Genomic DNA, 21,906 nt, shown 5'->3' with positions numbered 1-21,906 from the left:
TAAAGGGGGCAACCCTCACCTTTACCGCTGTGACCACCAATTTACAGGTATAATGACAATGAGTATGGTCACACCGACTGTACGCCTCTCACTGTGGCCAACTCCAGAGTAGAAGAGAGTCCATCCCCTCTTGAGCGAACTGGTACTAGAACACGGGCTGTATGTGGAGGCGAATCAGACTACATCTAGTCGGAACTTTTCTACCTCGGACACCAGCTCGCGCTCCTTTCCTACAAGACAGGTGACATTCCACATCCTTAGAGCTAGCTTCTAGGGACGTGGATCAGACCGCCAGGGTCCCGCCCTTGGCGGCTGCCCAGCTCACGCAGCACTGGACCCCTTTGGTCCCTCCCATAGGTGTTGAGCACTTGATAAGGGAGACCCCCATTGCCCTTTTGGGCTGAGACGGCCAGGCCACCGGGCACTAGCCAACGAGCCCCATCTCCAGACCGGGCTCCAGAGAGGAGTCTCAGTGACCTGCGTCCAAAGAAGGGAAACTTGATTCCATTTTTCCACTTTGAGCCGTGATTTGTCTGGTCTCTCACCTATGACCTGCTTGGCATGCGTGACCCTGCACGGGCATAAAGCCCCAGACAACTACCGTATTTATTCGAGTATAACGCACACACGTGTATAACCTAATTAAAACCTAATTTTCAATTAAAAATCGGTATAAAATGTTGTTTCACTTTTTCTCAGCTCAACGTGTGTGGCACAACTCACACTCATGCTTACTCCACTCAGGCTCTCGCGGACACCTAATTGTCGGGTCCTCCCTTCTGTCCATGACGTCATGCTCCCCCACTAGCCCAGCCCCTAAACATGCAAATCACAAGCACCAGAGGTTACAATATGAAGAACACTGAATCAAAACTCTGGATATTGGTAATTGTGCAAAACAGCAATGCTTAACTCACGTTTCAATGTAAAATACGATTATAAATAGAAACAAGACAGAGAGCTACACAGAAAATGCAATTTTAAATCTGTGGGTTTTGAGATGGGACTTGAAGGTGGGAAGAGAATCGATGTTCCGAATGTTGGGAAAAAGTGAGTTCCAAAGATTGGGGGCAGAGCAGCTGTAGGCTTTATCACCCATCGTGCTAAGACTGAAGCATAAATCAAGGTACTTAGGGGTCAACTGTCCAGAGCAATGGAGAGTGTGGAAAAGAGGTGAAGATATGTGTATTTTTAAAGGGATTTTCAACCCCAAATCAATGCCCAACCCATGATTCCATCTTCAGATCCAATGGTCATGTAGGCAACCCCCATTTGAGCTTTGTTTAACAAATGAAGGAGCTGGAGTCCGGTAAGAGGCTGAGAACCTCTTTCAAGCTGGTAAAAATATGGCAAAATAACATGGTAAAAGTGAAGCACTAGTAATAATTTCTTGATGCACTGAGATACTTTTCACCACAAATACAGCATTTTACATCCGGTGTTAAATGACTGTACAGTGAGACCTCAACTTACAAACACCTTATCTTACAAACTTTTCGTCTTACAAACGTCAAATTTCTGAAAATTAAACCTTATAATAAGCACTATTTTCATAATACACACCCACCACGGCTGGCGGAGTGATCTTCGGCGGAAGCACACGACCGAACAGCACCAGAGGTTAAGTTACCAACAGTCGTTATGGAAGGTGACTCTCCTTCCATAAGCCATCAACGACCATCAAAAAGGTCAATAAAACTTTATTTTACACCACAGTTTATTTCTTTAATTACAGTCGTCATGTTATGCGCCTCTCTTTCCAAACAGCAATTCCCTTTGACCTTTGACCTCCAACGCCATTCCATCAAGCCATAAATGACCATCACAAATGTACATAAAGTGACTTTATGATACAATGCACTGTATTTCTTTCTCTTTTTATACATAGAATAAGGTATGTTGTGTAGTTTAAAGGCTTATTTAGTTGAAAAGTATATTTTATGGAAACCCGGGAACGGATTATTCCCATTTTAATGGTTTCCAATGGGATTTTTTTTAGATACACACTTTTCGCCTTAAACACTCTGTCTGGGAACCAATTAAGTTCGTAAGTTGAGGTCTCACTGTATTTGTCTTGTCACTGTATTTGTCTTGTATTATTTTAATGAATACTACCTTGGCCTTCCTTTATCTTTTTAACTGTTCTCAGAACCTGGTAACCTTGTTGATCACCAGTCAAATCATAAATCAATTCATGGAAGCTCTATTGCCCTACTGGCTTCAAAGGGGGTGCAATAAGATGATGATGGAGCGCCCTTTAAGTGACCAAGTGCGACTGGAAACTGACATGAGCAATTACCGGGTAAGTACAAGTCTTTTTTTTTTTTTTTTTTTTTCGATTTTTAAGGTCACAATATATGAATGCACCTAGTTCACGATCAACATTTCCCACTTTTTTGCAGGGTACATTTGATGACTATCTGGAATTGTTCCTTCTTTTTGGTTACGTGACTTTATTTTCAGCTGTTTATCCTCTGGCTGCTGTCTTTGTGGTTTTGAATAACATCACAGAGATTTACTCTGATGCTTTCAAAATGTGCAATTTGTTTCAACGGCCCTTTTCTGACCCTGCTGCAAACATCGGAATCTGGCAGGTACATTTCTGATTTCATCTTTGGTGTTCATCTTACTAGTAGTTCAGATTGTGAACATTGTATTTTATTTATATCTCAGGAACACAATCATCATTTTCTGATTTTTTTATGTTCATCTGATTCACATGTGGTTAAATATTGAGGTAAATTATGATTCTTTTTTTCCCCTCAAAGTGCTCTGAGCGTCAACAGTGAAACAAGTCAGTCAGACTCCTTTTCACGAGCCAAGAAAATGAGTGTCTTTCATCCTTTATTAACTTAAACCTTTAAACAATATTAATTTGGAGTGAAACTGAAACAGAAACGCCGATGAAAGAAAATAAAGACTCCTTTCTGGTACATCATGTGATGAAGATGTAAGATAAAACCTTTATTTTCTCACACTGGAAAAAGTCGTGTTTTTGCATTTACTAAATATTTTTAATGAACTGTACACAGTACAGAATGCAAATCTAAACAAAATACTGTGATCCCCTGCTACTTCGCGGTTCACTCATCGTGGGTTCAGTACATCACAAAGTTCAGAAAAAAAGTCAAATGAATGATGGTTTTGTACATGACTGTCGCTTGATTGGTTCCCAGTGCTGACATTGATCAATGACAGCAAGATACCCAATGATTTACAGCCATGTGGAATGGCTGTGCATCTTCTCAGCGCTGCCCAGAAGCCCACTCTGTCTAATGACAAGGGTTACTGTTTGATCAGTCTGTTCAAATGCGTGCCTTGATCAGTTAGTTAGATCATTTAGTGCAGTGGTCCCCAACCTTTTTTTGCGCCACAGACCGGTTTAATGTCAGACAATATTTTGACGGACCGACGGATAAATATAACAAAATAAAATGATATGACAGGCATGGAAATTGTTTTTTTTTTCTTTCTTTTAAATATAATAATAAACATGAATCCATTGTGTATTTTATACAACTTTATTAGCAGAGTCCTGGTAACATCGCGCCAACAACAGCATATGTAACATCGTCTCTGCCCCTTAACGCTCAATGGTCACCATGGTAATGTTTAAAATAAGAAACACCACAAAAACAAGTACAAATCGCATGAAAAATACAACTCACTACAAGTGAATCAGTGGGAGCCCTGAGCTTGTTTCTCTGCAACGAGACACTCCCATCTCGGGATAATGGGAGACAATGACACCCGAAGTGTCTTTCGTATGTCCAGTCTACTCCGTAGTTTTGTTTTGGTTGCTGTCAGTGCAGAAAACGCCGCTTCACACAAATAAGATGTCGGAAACTGCAACAGGGTTGTCAGTGCTGTTGTGGCGATCTCGGGGTATTCTGCCATCACTTTAATCCAGAACACTGGTAGAGTTGTTGTCTCAAACGTACTTTGAAATCCGCCATCATTTTCGAACTCCAGCAGTTGTTCTTCCTCTCTCACAGGCTTGCTGGATTCACCTGCTTTGTTGGCAAGTGGGTTGCGAATCCATTCCTTGGCAGTTCGTGGGTCTTTTGTGGCTGGGAAGTAGCGCTCGAACTCTTTTAAAAGCAGAAACAGCTGCTCGTGCATCAGCTGGGAGAATGAAGGCTCTCGGGCTCAGTCTCTTCCAAAAACCCCGCAGATTTTTGAAACATGTCAAATACACCGACCGCTATTCACGCGCCGTCCCCACAAATCCAGTTTGGCTTTAAATGCAGCTACTTTATCAGCCAACTTGAAGACAGTTGTCATTTTGCCCTGAAGTGACAGATTGAGTTCATTGAGCAGGTTGAATATGTTGCACAAGTAAGCGAGCATTCCTCGTCACGGAAATGCGCTGCAAGCGGTGATTTCTTTTCTGAGAGAAATCTCTGCAGCGGCTCTCGTAATTCAAACACACTGGCAAGCGATCTCCCTCGGGATAACCATCTAATTTCTGTGTGTAAGAGAAGGTGTCTGTGTTCCACGTCCGCGTGTTGCGGAAATTTTTCATTTTTCAAAATAAACATAGTTCGGATTCAGATAATAAATAAAACCAGTACTGATCCGCGGCCTAGGGTTTGGGGACCTCTGATTTAGTGTGTGTGTGTGTGTGTGTGTGTGCGTGTGTGTGTGTGTGTGTGTGTGTGTGTGTGTGTGTGTGTGTGTGTGTGTGTGTGTGTGTGTGTGTGGACAGACATACTGCGTTGTATATGGCAATCTTGGTTCCAATTCTCAGTTAATGAGTTGAAAATAATTGGCTTTAAATATGCTTGTTCACATTATTTTTTTTAAACCATAATTAAGAATGAGATTTAAAATGTATTTTATTGCAATGGTTGTACCCCAAAGGAATAAAAATATGATCTTCCTCTTCCTGTCATAACTTTGCTGTTGTGAATTTCTCCACTGGGACACTAATAAAGATGAATCTAATCTAACTTAATGTTGTCAAATAGTTTACTACAATTCTTAACGTGTTTATTTTTGCTCTTTCCCTTTGTTTTTAGCTTGCCTTTGAAGCCCTGAGTGTGATTGCCATTGTGACCAATTGTACACTTATTGGCATGTCTCCTCAAATCAGAGCTTACTTCACCAACTCCGAGATGCATCTCATGCTGTGGACAGTGGCTGTCGAGGTAATACCATTGTGTGTGTGTGTGTGTGTGTGTGTGTGTGTGTGTGTGTGTGTGTGTGTGTGTGTGTGTGTGTGTGTGTGTGTGTGCGTGTGTGCGCACATCCATGTTACGGAAACTAGAAAGGTGGAGGTTTGCCCTGGAAAGGAGAGGAATGAAGATCAGTCGCAGCAAGACGGAATAGATGTGTGTGAATGAGAGGGATCGAAGTGCAAGAGTGATGCTACAGGGATAAGAGATAAAGAAGGTGGAGGATTTTAAGTACCTGGGGTCAACTGTCCAGAGCAATGGAGAGTGTGGAAAAGAGGTGAAGAAGCGTGTCCAGGCACGCTGGAGCGGCTGGAGAAAAATGTCAGGTGTGATGTGTGACAGAAGGGTTTCAGCTAGGCTAGATGGCTAGATGTTGAGGTTTTCTTTGGGAGTGACCAGGTTGGATAGGATCGGGAATGAGTACATTAGAGGGACAACTCATATTAGAGGCGTTGGAGAGAAAGTCAGAGAGGCCAGAGTGAGATGGTTTGGACATGTCCACAGGAGAGAGAGTGACTATATCGGGAAAAGGATGCTGAGCCTTGAACTGCAAGGCAGGAGACAGAGAGGAAGACCGAAGAGGTGGTTTAGGAATGTTCACAAAGAGGATATGAAGGTAGCTGGTGTGAGAGAAGATGCACAAAACCGGGTTAGATGGAGGACACTGATTCGCTTTGGTGACGCCTGAAGGGAAAAGCCGAAATTATAAGAAGGCAGTGGAGAAATTTACACTTCACAGCGGCAAAGTTATGAAAGGAAGTGGAAAGGAAAGGAGAGGAAGAAGTAGAAAAACAAAATACTAGAGCTGCTGTAAAGCTGGCCACTCTCGTGGCGCCATTTTGAAGTCAAAACATCAAAAACAAAATAAGCAATAATGTGACACAACACAAATGTGATAGTTTTAAAACATATTTAATTATTTCTTCATATTAATCCTGTGTTCCAAGCGTTTTTGTTTTGTTCAAGAAGAAAGGTGTTTATCAGTATTTAAGTGAACACACCATCAACAAATGTTTTTCCCATTTTGAATTCTACTTTCAGCATGGATTGTTGGCCTTCAAGTTTTTCCTAGCCTTCCTCGTTCCAGACGTTCCCAAACACATACAGATCAAACTGGCTCGTCTGGAATTTGAATCAATGGAAGCCCTCAAAAAGAAGGTACAAGTAAAATTACAAATTGCTATTATTGTCATTAAAGGTGACCAAGCATCAAAACTGACTTCACTGTAATGATCGTCCAAGAAACATGACAAGCAATGACCAACAAAGAGATTCGGGACACAAAGGGTTGTCGGTACAATACATGCTTTTCAGCACCACAAAGTCTTAGTTGTGACGGAATGCACAAGATAGAGAGAAGGGGGAAAGAAGCTCAAAGGCTCAAGCTATTTATTCTCTTTGACAGAGCATAGGTTAATTGGTAAACAACTTCATCACATACAACTAAGTTGCACACATGTGGATGGGCAGAAATGTGACTCACACGAGGATACTAAGGTGACTCGAAAAACACAACAGGCAAAAACATCTGCAGAGCACTTGCGCAATCATGGGAGGAGTGTGAGAAAGCCAACAAAGTGCCAGTAAAGTGGGAATGTTGAGTGGACTGATGAATTGTGTCTGCAAAAAATCTGGGTTTATGTCACTGCCTTGGGCCGGGCAGCCTTGACTGTGTGAACAGAATTATACAGGACATTCGAATCAGATATGTGAAGGAAAATAAACATCAATGATTCTTTTGAGAACAGGCCGGCAATGCTATCAGTCAAATTTGAGTCTTTCTGCTGCCTCTGAGAGAGCATTAAATAGCCAAAGCTGCAATCATTCCCTTCACCACTATCAACAGAAACAGGGTGAAGCGGAGCCACTTCCAGTCAGTCCGGAAAGTATTCAGAGAGCTTCATTTTTCCCACATTTTCTTATGTTACAGCTCTATTGTAAAAGGAATACCTTATTTTTTTCCTCAGCATTTTACACAAAATAGCCCATGATGACAACATGAAGGAAGTTTTGGTCAGAGTTTGGTAAATTTATTAAAAGTAAAAAAAAAAAAATCACCTGTGCATAAATATTCAGAACCTTAGCCATGAAACTAAAAAAAATGAGCTTCATCCTGTTTCCACTGATCAACATCTAGTTGATTTTACAGCTTAATGGGAGTCCACCTGTGGTAAATTCAGTTGATTGGACTTTATTCAGAAAGACGCACAACTGTCTATATAAGCTCCCACAGTTGACAGTGCATGTAGGAACACAAACCAAGCATAAAGTCAAAAGAATTGTCTGTAGATCTCTGAAACAGGATTGTTTCAATGCACAAATCTGGGAAAGGGTACAGAAAAATAAATATTCTACTTTGAAGGTCCCAGTAAGCACTGTGGCCTGTATCATCCTTCAATGGAAGAAGTTTGGAACCACCAGGCATCCCCTTAGAGCTGGCAGCCCGCCTAAACTGAGCAATCAGGGGAGAACGAACGGTCTTCGTCAGAGAGGTGACCAAGAACCCGATGGTCACTCTGTCAGAGCTCCAGCATTCCTATATGGAGAGAAGAGAAACTTCCAGAAGCACAACCACCAATCAGGCCTGTATGGAGGAGTGGCCAGGCCATTTCTTAGTAAAAGGTACGTGGCATCCTGACTGGAGTTTGTCAAAAGGCCCCTGAAGGACGCTCAGACCATGAGAAACAAAATGATCTGGTCTGATTGAGCGTTTTGGCACAAATGTCAGGTGTCGTGTTTGAAGGAGACCAGGCACCGCTCATCACCTGGAGAACACCATCCCTAGATTGAAGCATGGTGGCGGCAGCAGCATCATGCTGTGGTGTTGTTATTCAGCAGCAGGAACTGGGAGACTCAGGATTGAAAGGAAAGATGAATGCAGCAATGTACAGAGACATCCTGGACGAAAACCTGTTCCAGAGCGCTGTTGACCTCAGACCGGGACGGCGTTTCATCTTTCAGCAGGACAACGATCCAAAGCACACAGCCGTATAATCGGAGGAGTAGCTGCGGAACGACCATGTCAATGTCCTTGAGTGGCCCAGACTTGAATCCCATTGAACATCTCTGAAGAGATCTGAAAATGGTTGAGCACCAACACTCCCCATCCAACCTGATGGAGCTTGAGAGATGCTGTAAAAAGGAACGGGAAAAAAATGCCCAAAAGTAGGTGTGCTAAACTTGTAGCAACCTATTTAAAAAGACTTGAGGCTGCAATTGCTGCCTAAGGTGCTTCAACAGAGTATTAAGAAAACGTTCTGAATACTTATGCAGATACAATTTCTTGTTTGTTTTATTTTTAATATACAGTAAAGTGTCGTTATATCGATATCGGATATATCGATAGTCCCGGTTATATCGATATTTTTTCGGACTCCCTTGAATATCGATAAAACGAGACTTTACTGTATCTTAAAAAATTACAACAAAACTTCTGTCATGTTGTCTTCATGGGGTATTTTGTGTAGAATTCTGAGGGATGCAAATGAATGCATTCCGTTTTCAAAAGGGCTGTAACATGAGAAAATGCAGGAAAAGTTCGGAATACTTTTCAGACTGACCCTAAATACCATCAAACGGCTTTCGTGGGATTTTAAATTCCGCACTTTGCTGGAAAGGATATCAAAGTCAAAGTCAGCTTTATTGTCAAATATGCTAATATGCATGACATACAGCACAGATGAAATGACTGCCCTCTCTGACCCAGCGTGCCAGGCACTTCTAATGACTTTAACAAACATAATAAACATGAAAACGCCAATTTGCCAATTTGATATAAACATGACATTTTTTAAAGATTTCATTCACCTTTTAGAAAAGAACAATCATAAAATCTTCTGAAATTATCAGATTATTTAAAATAACATGAAATGTGTCCACAACACCATAAAATATGTTTGTTTTGCATTTTAGAAAATGTTTGAAGTCCCAAGGGCAAGAAGACTTGCCCATGAAGAAGAGTGAGGAATCAGTGCATTTTGATGACTTCAACAGCATTTCCATCAAGAAAGAGTTCAAATGATTTAAAATGTCTGTTATCTCACTCTGCTGCTGTGCAAAAGAAATTGCTGTAATAAAGGATTGAAATAAGAATAATTTGAGGTAAAAAACTTGCATAACAAGTGAATATGTTACACATCAAACTCAAAATGTGTTCTTTTCATCGGATGAGCTTGATTGAAAATAATACTGCATAGAAATATCATCATTCATAAAAAAATAATGTAGTTACAGTGGTACCTCGGTTCTCGACCATAATTTGTTCCAGGACCCTGTTCGAAAAGCTATTTTTTTTATTTTTTTTTCGAACACCAAAACCACCTCTTTGCTCCTGTCACTTGCGAGTTGACAGCGGGGGGTCGGGGGGGCTGCCTCTCCCGGCCGTTCTCCACCTGCTGTCAATTCTGTAATCACGGACACGGGGCATTTATACGTCGCGATCACTTCGCCAATGCCGGATGATTGACTCAACTCGCCACCGTACCTCGACTCTTCCTTCAATGCGCGAGTGTATCCGGTCCGAGGCATTTTCCCTGCGTCCCGTAAATTTATGTCATCTTCCGGAATTGCGTCATTTTGTACCCTCGAGTGCCATTTGCTTTTTGGCGTAGTAAGCGGGTAACAAATCGCTACGAGCCATGTTGTCTCCACTTTCTCAGCGGGTTTCAAAACTGAAGTACACTTTTGAGTCAGGGTGTAGTCCAAAGCATGCTTCTGATTGGCTGCCGGTGCCGAGTATGCAAATTGCCAAACGAACGTTCGTTTGGCAATTTGCGAGAGGATTTAACAAACATTATGTGTCATAATTTTTCGCGTCTTCGAACGTTCGTTTGGCAATTTGCATACTCTGCACCGGCGGCCAATCAGAAGCCTGCTTCGGACTACACCCTGACTCAAAAGTGTACTTCAGAGTTTTGAAAGCCGCTGAGAAAGTGGAGTCCTCGTAGTGTTAAGCAAGCAACACAAGGCAAACGTTGCACGCCCGCACGCGACAACAGTTGGTCAAGGAGAGAGCGATACACCTGTGCGCCACTCAGCTCCCCACCCTCGCGTACGCACTCACGCGTCGTATTGGCGTTCGAACACCGATTGATTGATGTTCGAACGCCGAAGCAAGAATAGCTCGAATATTTTGTTCGAACACCGATTTGTTCGAACTGTGAGGCGTTGGAGAACCGATGTACCACTGTATATCAAATGCTTAAAGTACACGTGTTTTAACTACGGTATTTTATGCAGTGTGTGCTTTAGGTGGTGCAGTTGGCACAACCTACTTTTGATCACTTTTTTAAGGCAGAACTGATGGAGTAGTCACTACGACATGAATAAAAAGATCACCATTTTGAATTTAATTTATATACTTGAGGTTGTTGTTAGAACTAGTTATATACACATGTTAAGAACATCCTATGTTGTTTCATTTCTACCTATTCTTATCAATTAGTAAGTCCATATATGTATGTAGTTCAGTTATTTGTAAATGTTAGTATACATATACTCCGCTTATGTACTTAGTCAGTATACAAACCTAACTATCATGTTTCAGTCTAATAATAAATATTCATGAGTGTATCTAGCAGATCATAGGTCCTTTCCAAAGTGACATCACTCCTGTTGTCTATGTCTGTTTTGGGACAGCTGACGCTCGCTCTTGTCTCCCTCTCTTCAGCTCTAGAACATCCTCTCGCTGCCTGATAAATAAATACGTATTATTTTTTGTATATCACCTTGCTTCCTGCTGATTTAATATTTAGACTACACAAATGGAGAACTGAACCAGGAAGAACAACATTTAACCCAACAGTCGTGTGTCCAGGAAAATCAGCATTGCTGTCATTGTTTGTCACAAAGTCTACTCAAAATGACGAGACATTCTCAAAACCCAGTTAAAAAGAGCTCAGGGGCCTCACTGATCAGAGTGCACTGGATTCCAACTAAAAGTCGGTGGATGTAGAACAGCTAAAGATAGCACAGGCAGAAAACTAACAGACCTATCAAGCGTGCATACCAGTGTCTGAAACTCGTGACAAAAAGTTACCAGACACCAGAGCAGACAACTCTGAAAATAAATACATTTGCCTGCCCACAAAATATATATATATATATATATATATATATATATATATATATATATATATATATATATATATATATATATATATATATATATATGTGTATATATATATGTGTGTGTGTGTGTGTGGCTAGGCTACCTAGGAAGGACATTAAGAGGGGTGAGGCCTAGAAACACATGGAAAAGAACTCCGTCTTCAGTTTCACCTCAGAAGAGACTTTATTATGATTTAAGTATTGGAAGAGACGCTATTCTTGCCTTTGTTGCTTGTGAATTCCCCCTGAAACCCTTTATTAAAACCTTTGTTTGCATTCAAACCTGTCGCCCATTGCGCTCCTTGTCCTGTCCTGCTGAGAGCTAGCCTCATGACATCACTATATATATATATATATATTATAAAAGTTACCCGCAGGGTAACAATGGAAATACAGTAAAGTCTCGTTATATCGGTATTCTCAGGAGTCGGAAAAAATATCGATATAACCAGACTATCGATATATCCGATCCTGTGGCATGTAAATTTTCTCCTTGCGTACATAGAAATAGTAACGTAATAAGCAGTACTATCGATATAACCGATATCGATATAACGAGACTTTACTGTATATGTAATTGTGATGATGATAGCCAAATAATTAGGTAGAGATGTTTTTGTGAATTTAATTTTGTGAGTTTGTTTTTGAGGTACAGGAACGCAGAAGAAGCAATGGAGTAGAGTATGTGTATGTGACGCACTTGTGTCAGTGTCCTCTTCCAAGGGCCTCCTGCTGAGTGAGTGCCCAAAGACGGCTGGGATGGGCTCCAGCATCACTCATGACTCTCATGAGGACAGAGCAGCTTGGAAGATGAATGAATGAAATGGAAATTGTATAAAATGACAAAGATTGAATTTATAAAATTATAGGATTATTGACGTTTAGATTGAGCTAAACTTTGTTTTGTTTCCGGCTTGATTAAGCCATTTGAAAGAAGCCAGTTATTTACGATGCCTCTTATCAGGGTTTTTATCAGTAAAAACCTCAAAGAGGGGTTTAACGCAATGAAGCAATTCTGGGGCCCCCACCACATTCCATTGTGTTGACCTCTCTTAAATGACAGTTCAATTAAAAAAAGTAAATAAAGTCAGGAAGATTAGACTAAATGACAGGAACATTTATCTCGAATTGGATGGAATTGGCAATTCAGAATCGGAAAGCCTTTAGTAGTCCCACAATGGGGAAATTGGCAAGGTAAATGTTGCTAAATTCGCTGGTGATTAATTACTCAATAGAGATTCACGAGTTAATATTGTGGGACTTTCCATAAAAGAAAAGTTTATAGATTTATTAAAATATCAGAATCAGAATACCTTTATTCGTCCCGCAATGGGGAAATTTGCAGTCCACAGCAGCAATTGAAGAGGGATGGGGTTGGGGTGGGAGTGAAAGGATAGAAAACAAGATATTCTAAGCATAACAAAATAAAAATGTCAACTGTATACTGTGCAAATGTAGATGTGCAAAAACCGTTCTATAAACAAGACTGTACATAGTGCAGAATCAAGAAATGCATTTAGATATATTGCAACAACCCATATTTACAAGTGTCCAGTTTTTTTTTTTTTCACATTGATCATTGGAAATTGTGAAGCCTGACAGCAGTCGGTAGGAACGAGCGGCGGTACCTCTCCTTCTTGCAGCGCGGGTGTAATACTCTCTGGCTAAAGGATAATAACATGCAATGTATACCCCACACAAATAATGATCGTGACATGATCATTACACTTGTTTTGACCTGACAATTGTCATTCCCCTGAAGTCAAAGAACAGATGATTTGATTTATATACATATTGAATTTGAGCGGATTCACCTTTATTAGTTTCCAAGCGCAGACAGAGTACAAGGTTGATTTGCAAAATATGATTTTTATGCAGATGATGTGAGCCGCAAAAATTCACAAACAGAGCCAGGATGGTGGTTGAGAAATGATTCAATTTGTTTTTAAGAAGACGAGATAAAAATTTTTAATTGCTTCTACCCATCCTGTGATTTTCTCAACACAGACGCTGCTGAATCACAATTGTAGCATCCAAACTGCATTTTGATTCTTGATGTCTTTGGAAACAAAATTTAATCTCTGTTTCAATTGTCATAGGAGATCCGACACGAGAAGCCGCAACAGCTGGTGTAATACACCTGCACATCTAGAGTTTGGCACACCCAACTGATGATTTGGGATCGATGACAAAGCCCCTATTGATAATAGTTTAGATTTCCAAAAGTATTTGCCGTTTCCACAAATGCACGACAATTTCTATTTTGCACATATTTGTTCAGGCGGAATTTTTCAGACATACTTTTTGTGCTAGACATTCAGAATGCTGTAAGAATATTTCTTATCCAACCATCTCGGTGTTAAATTGTAATTGATTGCACCAAGTATTTGATTTTGTCATTTGAATTTTTTTTTACAACACAGGAGCCAGCGACGAATTGTGACAATTAGGCTTGATCAAACGAAAAAAATTCAACGTTGGAGATGTGATGGCGGAAATCCAATGTTTATTAAGACAGCCGCAAATGCTAAATTATCTTCTGGCTGCCTTTTGCGTACGGTGGTGACATTTGTCAGTTCAAAAGTAGTTAATAGTTACGGCTAAAAAGGCAGGGTAACCTGTTGAGATTGATTTGATTAGAATTATTATTATTATTAATTGACTGAAGTGCACATTAGAGGAATTTCTCGCCGTTCAGGTCGGTAAGTGTGGAATTGACAGATGAGTTAGGTGTGCGCCGGTGTCAGTCATGGATTCAGGCGGCATCAGATATTATATTGTATAGGGTTTCCACGCTAACCAGCTTCTTTCAGAATTGGGAGGAGATTCTTCAGAAGGGAAGAATTCCTAGGGAATCCATGACAGGGTGACCGGAGATGAAACTGGTTTGTGTTGGAGCGGATGGATGTCCTATGGAGAAGCGAGACTGACGGTCATCGGTGCCCTCCTAATGACTGAAAAAAGGCGAGTATGATGACCATTTATACAGATTGCCATAATGTTTGCTGACCATGTCAACTTGTGCTAAAGAATTGTAGAAGGCTGTCTTCCACCCAAACAATGTGGCGACATGCAATGTTCTACATACTTGGCAATAAAGATGATTCTGATACCCCACACAATATTTGCAGATATGATTTGCTTGGGTGCCATCAGAGGAGTAACAGCAGGAAAGGCTGTGCTCAACATACAAAATTTTTGTGGTCAATGCCACAGGAATTGGTTCTCATGTAGATGTTGAGAGACATGCTGAAATTTGGCCTCCAAATTTAAGAGCGATGATTGGCAATTGGTGCTTTGCAAATTGATACATCTGCAGAACGGGTCGTGTTTTCCACGCAAACACGTTCCCAATTGGCGAATTGAGACTTTTCATGTCTCAACAGGGGAGTGACGATAAATAGCTCAACAGTCATAAACCGCCGCTCACTGCACCGGACTTGTGCAGCAGCAGCTTGCTCACCTGAGAGGCACGCACAAAAGCACAAAGAGCACAAAGAGAAGCACAAAGAGCACAAAAAGAGCGAGCCCTCCCGCTCAGACTAGTTTTAAACGTACACAGCAGCAATCTGTTGTCCAATCAGCTACAGACAAGTATTGGAAGTCACACAGCAGCGATCTGTTGTCCAATCAGCTACGGACAAGTTTGTTGGGAGAACATTTAGACTGAAACTTGATACTTGTTACATCCTGCTTTCACAACTATTCAACTAATAAACTTCATACATCCATGTAGACTAAACTAAACATGCAATAACATAATATGTACTAAGCTAAACATGAAATAACATGTTTACTAATCTAAGCATGAAATAACGTAATGTTTACTAATGTGCATAAGCACTCTATCACACATGTTCTCTGTCCAGTCTAAAATCGCTGAGTCTGCAGTTACTCAGGCTGAGGAGGACAAAGTCAGCCCTCAGCAACCAATCAAGGACCGCAGGCTGAGGAATAAAGGCCCAGACAAAGAGGTCACCGAACTCAGTGACATGCTGGTGGAATGGAAGGAGTTGATTCCTGCCTCTAAGGTAGTGGATCTAAGAATATGCTACCCAACACTGAGTCAGAGGCTCCTGGATTAGTCAGACAAGCTGGAAGAAGAGGAAAAGGAGGATCCAAGTGTTGCAGCACTGGCCTCCAACTTCGGAGCGGGAATGTCCAGCACAGACACCCATTCTCTCCCAGATGAGCCTGTGGAACCGAAGCCTGAACCTAACACCAAGAAAGTGCTAACCTCCAACCTTGAAATGGGAATTTCCAACACAATTACTCAGCCTTTCTCACCACAAATCAGCCCCAGAGCTGTGCGGCAAGGAGCATTTGATTTCCTCAAATCAGCCTTGAAAGGGAGTTCTCCGGCAATATAAGGGACTCACTTTCTCCGGCAATATGAGGGACTACTACAGGTGGAAGGCCGAATGGGTGAACCTGCAGCTACTAGGCAACCCACAGGGAGCAGAAGCTGTGAGAAAGTTTCACCTACTAAGCAGCCTGTGTGAGAAAAAAAGGAACTTGTTCTTTCCAGCTGTGGTTCCGCAGATGACGTGTTCAGGCTGCTGGATAACAAGTATGGGAACAAGCAGAAGATCATCTGCCTGATCACCAATGAAGTCCAGGCTCTTCCCTCCCTTAAAGGCAACAACTCCAGGAAAACCATTGAACTGATTCAGGCTGTGGAAAGAGCGCTTTACGACCTTCCGATCCTTGGAGAAGAGGACGCCGTAAATAATCGTGTGGTCTGCCATTCCTGGAGAGCAAGCTTCCCAGCACACTGAAAAATGAGTGGATTGTGCACAGATCTAACCCTGCTAACGGAATCTCTCTCCACCATACCACTTTGACTGCCTCCTGGACTTCCTGAAGAAACAGGAAGCGATCCTGGAAGAATTGGACCAATTAGAGCCCACCTCCATAGAAAAAGATGCAGTGGAGAAAAGTTCACCAGTCGTGAAAGTGAAGAGCACCTCTCCACTAAATCGGCTGCAGGTCAAAAGGACGATCTGACTAGCTACACTGTGTGTGGAGACAACGCGCATGCTGGCAGGCTATTTGTGTGCAAGACCTTGCTGGAAAAAGGCTCATCTGAAGAAGAGTGGATCATGCTTCAAATGCTTGCGGCCTCACACCAAGGATGGCAAGGGTTGTACCTCCAAATTCCTCTGCACAAAACCAGCCTGTCGGGAAGCAGGGGTTTCGGACCACAACTATCTCCTCTGTCCCAGGCCACCTTCACCAAAAAGGGATGAGTGTGAGAATCAAAGCAGCAAACAAGCTGGAGGAAAGTCTTTGCTTGACTAAGAGGCAGAAAGAGTTTCTGGCGGAGCTCACACCAGAACAAAGAGAAAAGTGCTAGAAGGTATTCTCAAACAAAGTCTCATCAACTGTATGCACCAATGCTGGAGATTTATGAACCAATGCTGGAGGTCTGCCTTGATGGCATATAGAGACAGTCTTTGTCCAAGCAGCGGAGGAGAGAGCACTTGCCCAGAGCCTCACAGCTACAAACAAGGAGGTCCTCAAATTGTTCAAATGGGACAGCATTGGAGCAGCATGTATTTCTCTATGTGGTGGCTGCAAGTGCGGTAAGTGTTCCCCAGGAGGGAAGGAAATGACTCTCAGGGAAGAAAAGGACCTGGAGAAGATAAAGGACTGCCTCACTTACGCGTTGGCTGAAACACAGTGATTCCCCCCACTGGGATGCAGCGTATTCTTGGAAGGGTGACCCAGCAATACCGCCAGACAACCGTCAACCAGTTGAGGCCAACTTCAGGAACACTGAAAGACGTCTGGAGAAGGAACCTGTATGGAAAGCTGCATACAAAGAACAAATTCTTGGAGTGGTTTCCAGAGAAGCTGCTGCCAAACTGTTCAAGGAGGAAATCCATAGCTGGAACGGACCATGGTACAGTGCCTTGCAAAAGTATTTGGCCCCCTTGAATCTTGCAACCTTTCACCACATTTCAGGCTTCAAGCATAAAGATATGAAATTACATTTTTTGTCAAGAATCAACAACAAGTGGGCCACAATTGTGAAGTGGAACAACATTTATTGGATAATTTAAACTTTTTTAACAAATAAAAAACTGAAAAGTGGGGTGTGCAATATTATTCGGCCCCTTTACTTTCAGTGCAGCAAACTCACCCCAGAAGTTCAGTGAGGATCTCCGAATGATCCAATGTTGTCCTAACTGACTGATGATGCTAAATAGAATCCACCTATGTGTAACCAAGTCTCCGTATAAATGCACCTGCTCTGTGATAGTCCCAGGGTTCTGTTTGAAGTGCAGAGCACATAATGAAAACCAAGGAACACACCAGGCAGGTCCGAGATACTCTTGTGGAGAAGTTTAAAGCCAGATTTGGATACAAACCATTTCCCAAGCTCAAACATCTCAAAGAGTACTGTGCAAGCCATCATATTGAAATGGAAGGAGCATCAAACCACACCAAATCTACCAATACCCGGCCATCCCTTCAAACTTTCTTCTCAAACAAGGTGAGAACTCATCACAGATGCAGCCAAGATGTCCAAGATCACTCTGGATGAACTGCAGAGATCTACAGCCGAGGTTGAAGAGTCTGTCCATAGGACAACAATCAGTCTTACATGCATAAATCTGGCCTTTATGGGAGAGTGGCAAGAAGAAAGCCATTTCTCACAGATATCCATCAAAAGTCTCGTTTAAAGTATGCCACAATCCACCTGGGAGACACACCAAACATGTGGAAGAAGGTTCTCTGGTCAGATGAAACCAAAATTGAACTTTTTGGCTACAATGCAAAACGATAGGTTTGGCGTAAAAAGCAACACAGCTCATCACCCTGAACACACCATGCCCACTGTCAAACGTGGGGGTGGTAGCATCATGGTTTGGGCCTGCTTTCCTTGAGCAGGGACAGGGAAGATGGTTAAAATTGACGGGAAGATGGATGGAGCCAAATACAGGAACATTCTGGAAGAAAACCTGTTGGTATCTGCACAAGACCTGAGACTGGGATGGAGATTTATCTTCCAACAGGACAATGATCAAAAACATAAAGCCAAATCTACAATGGAATGGTTTAAAAATAAACATATCCAGGTGTTGAGAATGGCCAAGTCACAGTCCAGACCTGAATCCAATTGAGAATCTGAAGACTGCTGTTCAGAAACACTTTCCATCCAGCCTCACGGAGCTTGAGCTGTTTTGCAAGGAAGAATGGTCAAGAATGGCAGTCTCCCAATATGCAAAACTGATAGAAACATACCCAAAGTGAATTGCTGTTGTAATTGGAGCAAAAGGTGGCGCTACAAAGTATTAAAGCAAGGGGGTAGAATAATATTGGACGCCCCACTTTTCAGTTTTTTATGTTAAAAACATTTAAATTATCCAATAAATGTTGTTCCATTTCACGATTGTGTCCCACTTGTTGTTGATCCTTGACAAAAAAAAAAAAAAAATAATATCTTTATGTTTGAAGCCTGAAATGTGGCGAAAGGTTGCAAGATTCAACAGGGCCGAATACTTTCGCAAGGCACTGTATATAAGTCATCTGGTTGCACCTAGTCCTCACTCCACTTCAACCCCTGTGAGAACAGTGTGGAACAGCAGCCAAGAGTTCCGAGGGATAAATCTCAACAATCTCCTGTACAAGGGTCCCGATGTTCTCAACCCAATACGGGGAGTGCTTCTGAGGTTCAGGAGTGGACAACACGGTGCACTGGAAGATGTAAAAAAATGTATAATTCAGTGTGGCTGAAGGAAAAGGAAGTCCACCTACACCGCTTTCTCTGTAGAGACCACCCAGAAGATTAAATGGAGGTCTTCGCAATTGTCAGGGTAAACATAAGTGACAAACCAGCTGGTTGTATCGCCCAAGTCACCATGAGAGAAACCACCAACCTTCCCCAGGTCGCTGACATGGTTGAAGAATGCCGCGTTCTAACTGAGGTTAGCTACGTGGACAACATCTTGACATCACATGCCCTTGAAACCCTGCAAAAAATCACCAGAGGGGTGGAGGACATTCTGAGAGCGGGGGGTTTCTTCCTCAAGCCATTGGTCCTGTCACACCAAAGTGGCAGGAGTAGTCAACCTGCTGACATCAGGGCCAAAACAACAACTCCCTGGACCTTTGTTCTGCCAAACCAAATGAAGGATGAGGAGAACAAAGCGCTGGGAATTGGTTACGAACCGGAGACAGGCAAGTTTTGGGTGATAACCTCCACCAACGTCTCCAATAAATGCGGGAATATGAAAACAGGGCTCAATCTGAGAGTGGAGCTGGTCAGGGAAGGCACACCAAACCCCCTGACAAGGGGCATCCTGCTAAGCCAAATTGCAGGATTTTACGACCCAATTGGTCTCGCCTCACCAGCTAAGCAAAAGGGAGTCATGCTGGCAAAGACAACTCAGGCAAAGACACATGGGACGTCCCTCACTCACCAAGACTTCGAGAAGCCGCAATAACACTCTTTGAGGACTACATAAGGCTTGGCCAAGTCAGATTCGAGAGGAGTCTCACACCACCTGAAGGTTTAGATGGATGCATGGCTTGGGGAACCCGCGATAAGAAGAAAGGAGCGTCAGCGCAGAGCGCCGATGCGTATGTGGAACTGTTGCGGCTTGGAATTGAAGCAGATTTATGTGGAACAGGAGATGTGAGGCAATCTCTTTTCGTCAATGGATGCTACAGCTGCGTGTTTGCTTTCAACATTTAGCTTGTAGTCGACGTGCACATTCCACCATGATGTCCCTGATCCACTGGTGGAAAGACGCTTTGATCCTCTCCTCTTTCATCTAGAACTGCTTCAGTCATCACAAAGAGGGTACAGCAAGTCCTGAAGAATGAATGTCTCTCTGTGTCTTTGTTTTGTCATATTGTCTCTATGCTGTCATATTATTTGTTATTTACTTTTTTTTTGTTCTTTTGACTTCAAGACGGCGCCGCGAGAGTGGCTGCCTTTCCAGCAGCTCATGTATTTTGTTTTTCTACTTTCATTCCTTTCATCACTTTGCTGCTGTGAAATGTAAATTTCTCCACTGTGAGACTAATAAAGGCATATCCAATCCAATCCAATTATAAAGTTGGTGGAGTCCAAAGCAAAACTCAATCCCCTGGACCAAAATGGGGATGTTATTAAAGCAGAACTTTGTGGCTCAGTCTTTGCCACCCGCATAAGGAAGTACTTCGAGAAGCACTGCCACATCATAGTCAAGCGCTGTATCCACTTCGTCGATAGCCAAACGATCCTGGCAGCTATCCAAAAGGACAGCTATGGCTATCAAACGTTTTTGCTAATCGAATTGGTGAGATTCAGAAAGCTGGTCAAGTGGATGATTGGAGGTGGTTCAAAGGAATCCAAAATATCGCCCACATCCTCACTAGGGGAGCTACCCCCGAGGAACTAAGTGAAGGGTCCAATTAGCAGAAACGCCCCGAGTTCCAACAGTGGCCAGAAGCAGACTGGCCCATGAAGATGGCCAGTGAGATAATACCTTCAGCTGTTGAAGACGGAAAGCTACAACGGAAAGGGTTCTCAGCAGCAGTCACAAGGGCCCAGTCAAAACAAAAGGGAAAGACTGGCCCCAGTGTGTCTGACATCAAAACAGATCCCAAAGAGGAAATTGCCCTCCAAAACCCAGTGGCTCCAGTAGCCCCAGATTGATCACAATTACTAAGCAAACAAAGAACCTGGAGCATTGGACTGGTGCACCTTGTGGAGCCTCAGCGATTCAGTTCCCTGTCAAAGCTATGTGGAATCATAGCCTGCACCTGAAGAGCCGCAGAGACCTGGCTGAGAAGGAAACGACAGGCACCTGATAGACTAAAGTGGGAGGCAAACGGCTTCATCCTGACTGCCGAAGGAAGGGCAGGAGCCTTCCAAGATCTGGCCCTCGATGCTCAAGATGTGAGGATATATGCCAGCCTGCCTGCCCCACTGGCAGTCGGACAACGCAGGAAGGACTTGCCGCTGCAAACGACCGTATTCTTACGGAGAGACGTCAGGAGGCTGGTGGTCCTCCTCCCAATTGAAGACCAGCATGGCCCAGCTAGTCCTGACACCGGTTTCGTTGATTGACGTCAATCTGGTTCCACAGGCACTGCCCCTCGACGTCATTGCCCCCACACCTTTAGGGCTGGTAGGTGCGAGCCTAGCGCTGCCACCAGGTCCCACATTTGCACATACACAAAGTAAGAAGATGAAAACATGCACATAATCATACCCGCTCTGTCAAGGTAGGTGCCCGAACATTGACATTGTCCTCTTCGTGTTCAGTAAATAAGAATGGACTTTTACTTGATGTGGGAAAACAAATATATTGTAATATGATTTAATGATGGGTGACCTCTTCTGATTCAGTCGGTCAAGTGGGAGGTGTTGTGTAAATAGGCAATCATATGTTAAACTTGGCCTGACGTGCACCTTGGCATTGAGTATTTATGGACTTGTGGGTCGAGTGTACACTGGCGCGGTCTTGGCTGCTGCTACTCGCCCGCAAAACATTTTGGCTTCTTTTTAGTCTTTACCACTGGAAATACTCGACAACCAACAGAGGAACTTGTGGTCAAATTCCAGTCCGTTTTGGCTGTCGAATTGTCTCGTGATTCCGGTCGTTTGTCCGGATCACAGACG

At 42.7% G+C, this 21,906-nt stretch overlaps 1 protein-coding gene across 3 annotated transcripts in view; it reads left to right on the top strand.

The window, feature by feature from the left end:
* The window catches only part of ano10a (anoctamin 10a), a 41,086-nt gene extending 30,184 nt beyond the window's left edge, over positions 1–10,902 (top strand). Inside the window, exons 10-15 of one of the 3 annotated variants that reach the window (XM_088997874.1) lie at positions 2,150–2,302; positions 2,403–2,594; positions 5,022–5,150; positions 6,219–6,335; positions 7,540–7,799; positions 7,906–9,066. In XM_088997874.1, coding sequence (XP_088854000.1) covers positions 2,150–2,302; positions 2,403–2,594; positions 5,022–5,150; positions 6,219–6,335; positions 7,540–7,799; positions 7,906–7,918 — 864 coding nt within the window. In that variant the 3' untranslated portion in view covers positions 7,919–9,066. Of the gene's footprint in view, positions 1–2,149; positions 2,303–2,402; positions 2,595–5,021; positions 5,151–6,218; positions 6,336–7,539; positions 9,068–9,089 lie in introns of those variants that run through there. The other 2 variants (XM_088997875.1, XM_088997873.1) reach the window with 2 other exon arrangements.
* The last annotated feature ends 11,004 nt before the right edge of the window (positions 10,903–21,906 follow it).

The sequence above is a fragment of the Hippocampus bargibanti genome, linkage group LG06, assembly GCF_051943395.1.
Source record: "Hippocampus bargibanti isolate YZ-2025 linkage group LG06, ASM5194339v1, whole genome shotgun sequence".
In the NCBI taxonomy this organism is placed as follows: domain Eukaryota; kingdom Metazoa; phylum Chordata; class Actinopteri; order Syngnathiformes; family Syngnathidae; genus Hippocampus; species Hippocampus bargibanti.
Note: the sequence above shows the minus strand (reverse complement) of the source record. Positions and strands in the feature narration are given on the sequence as shown.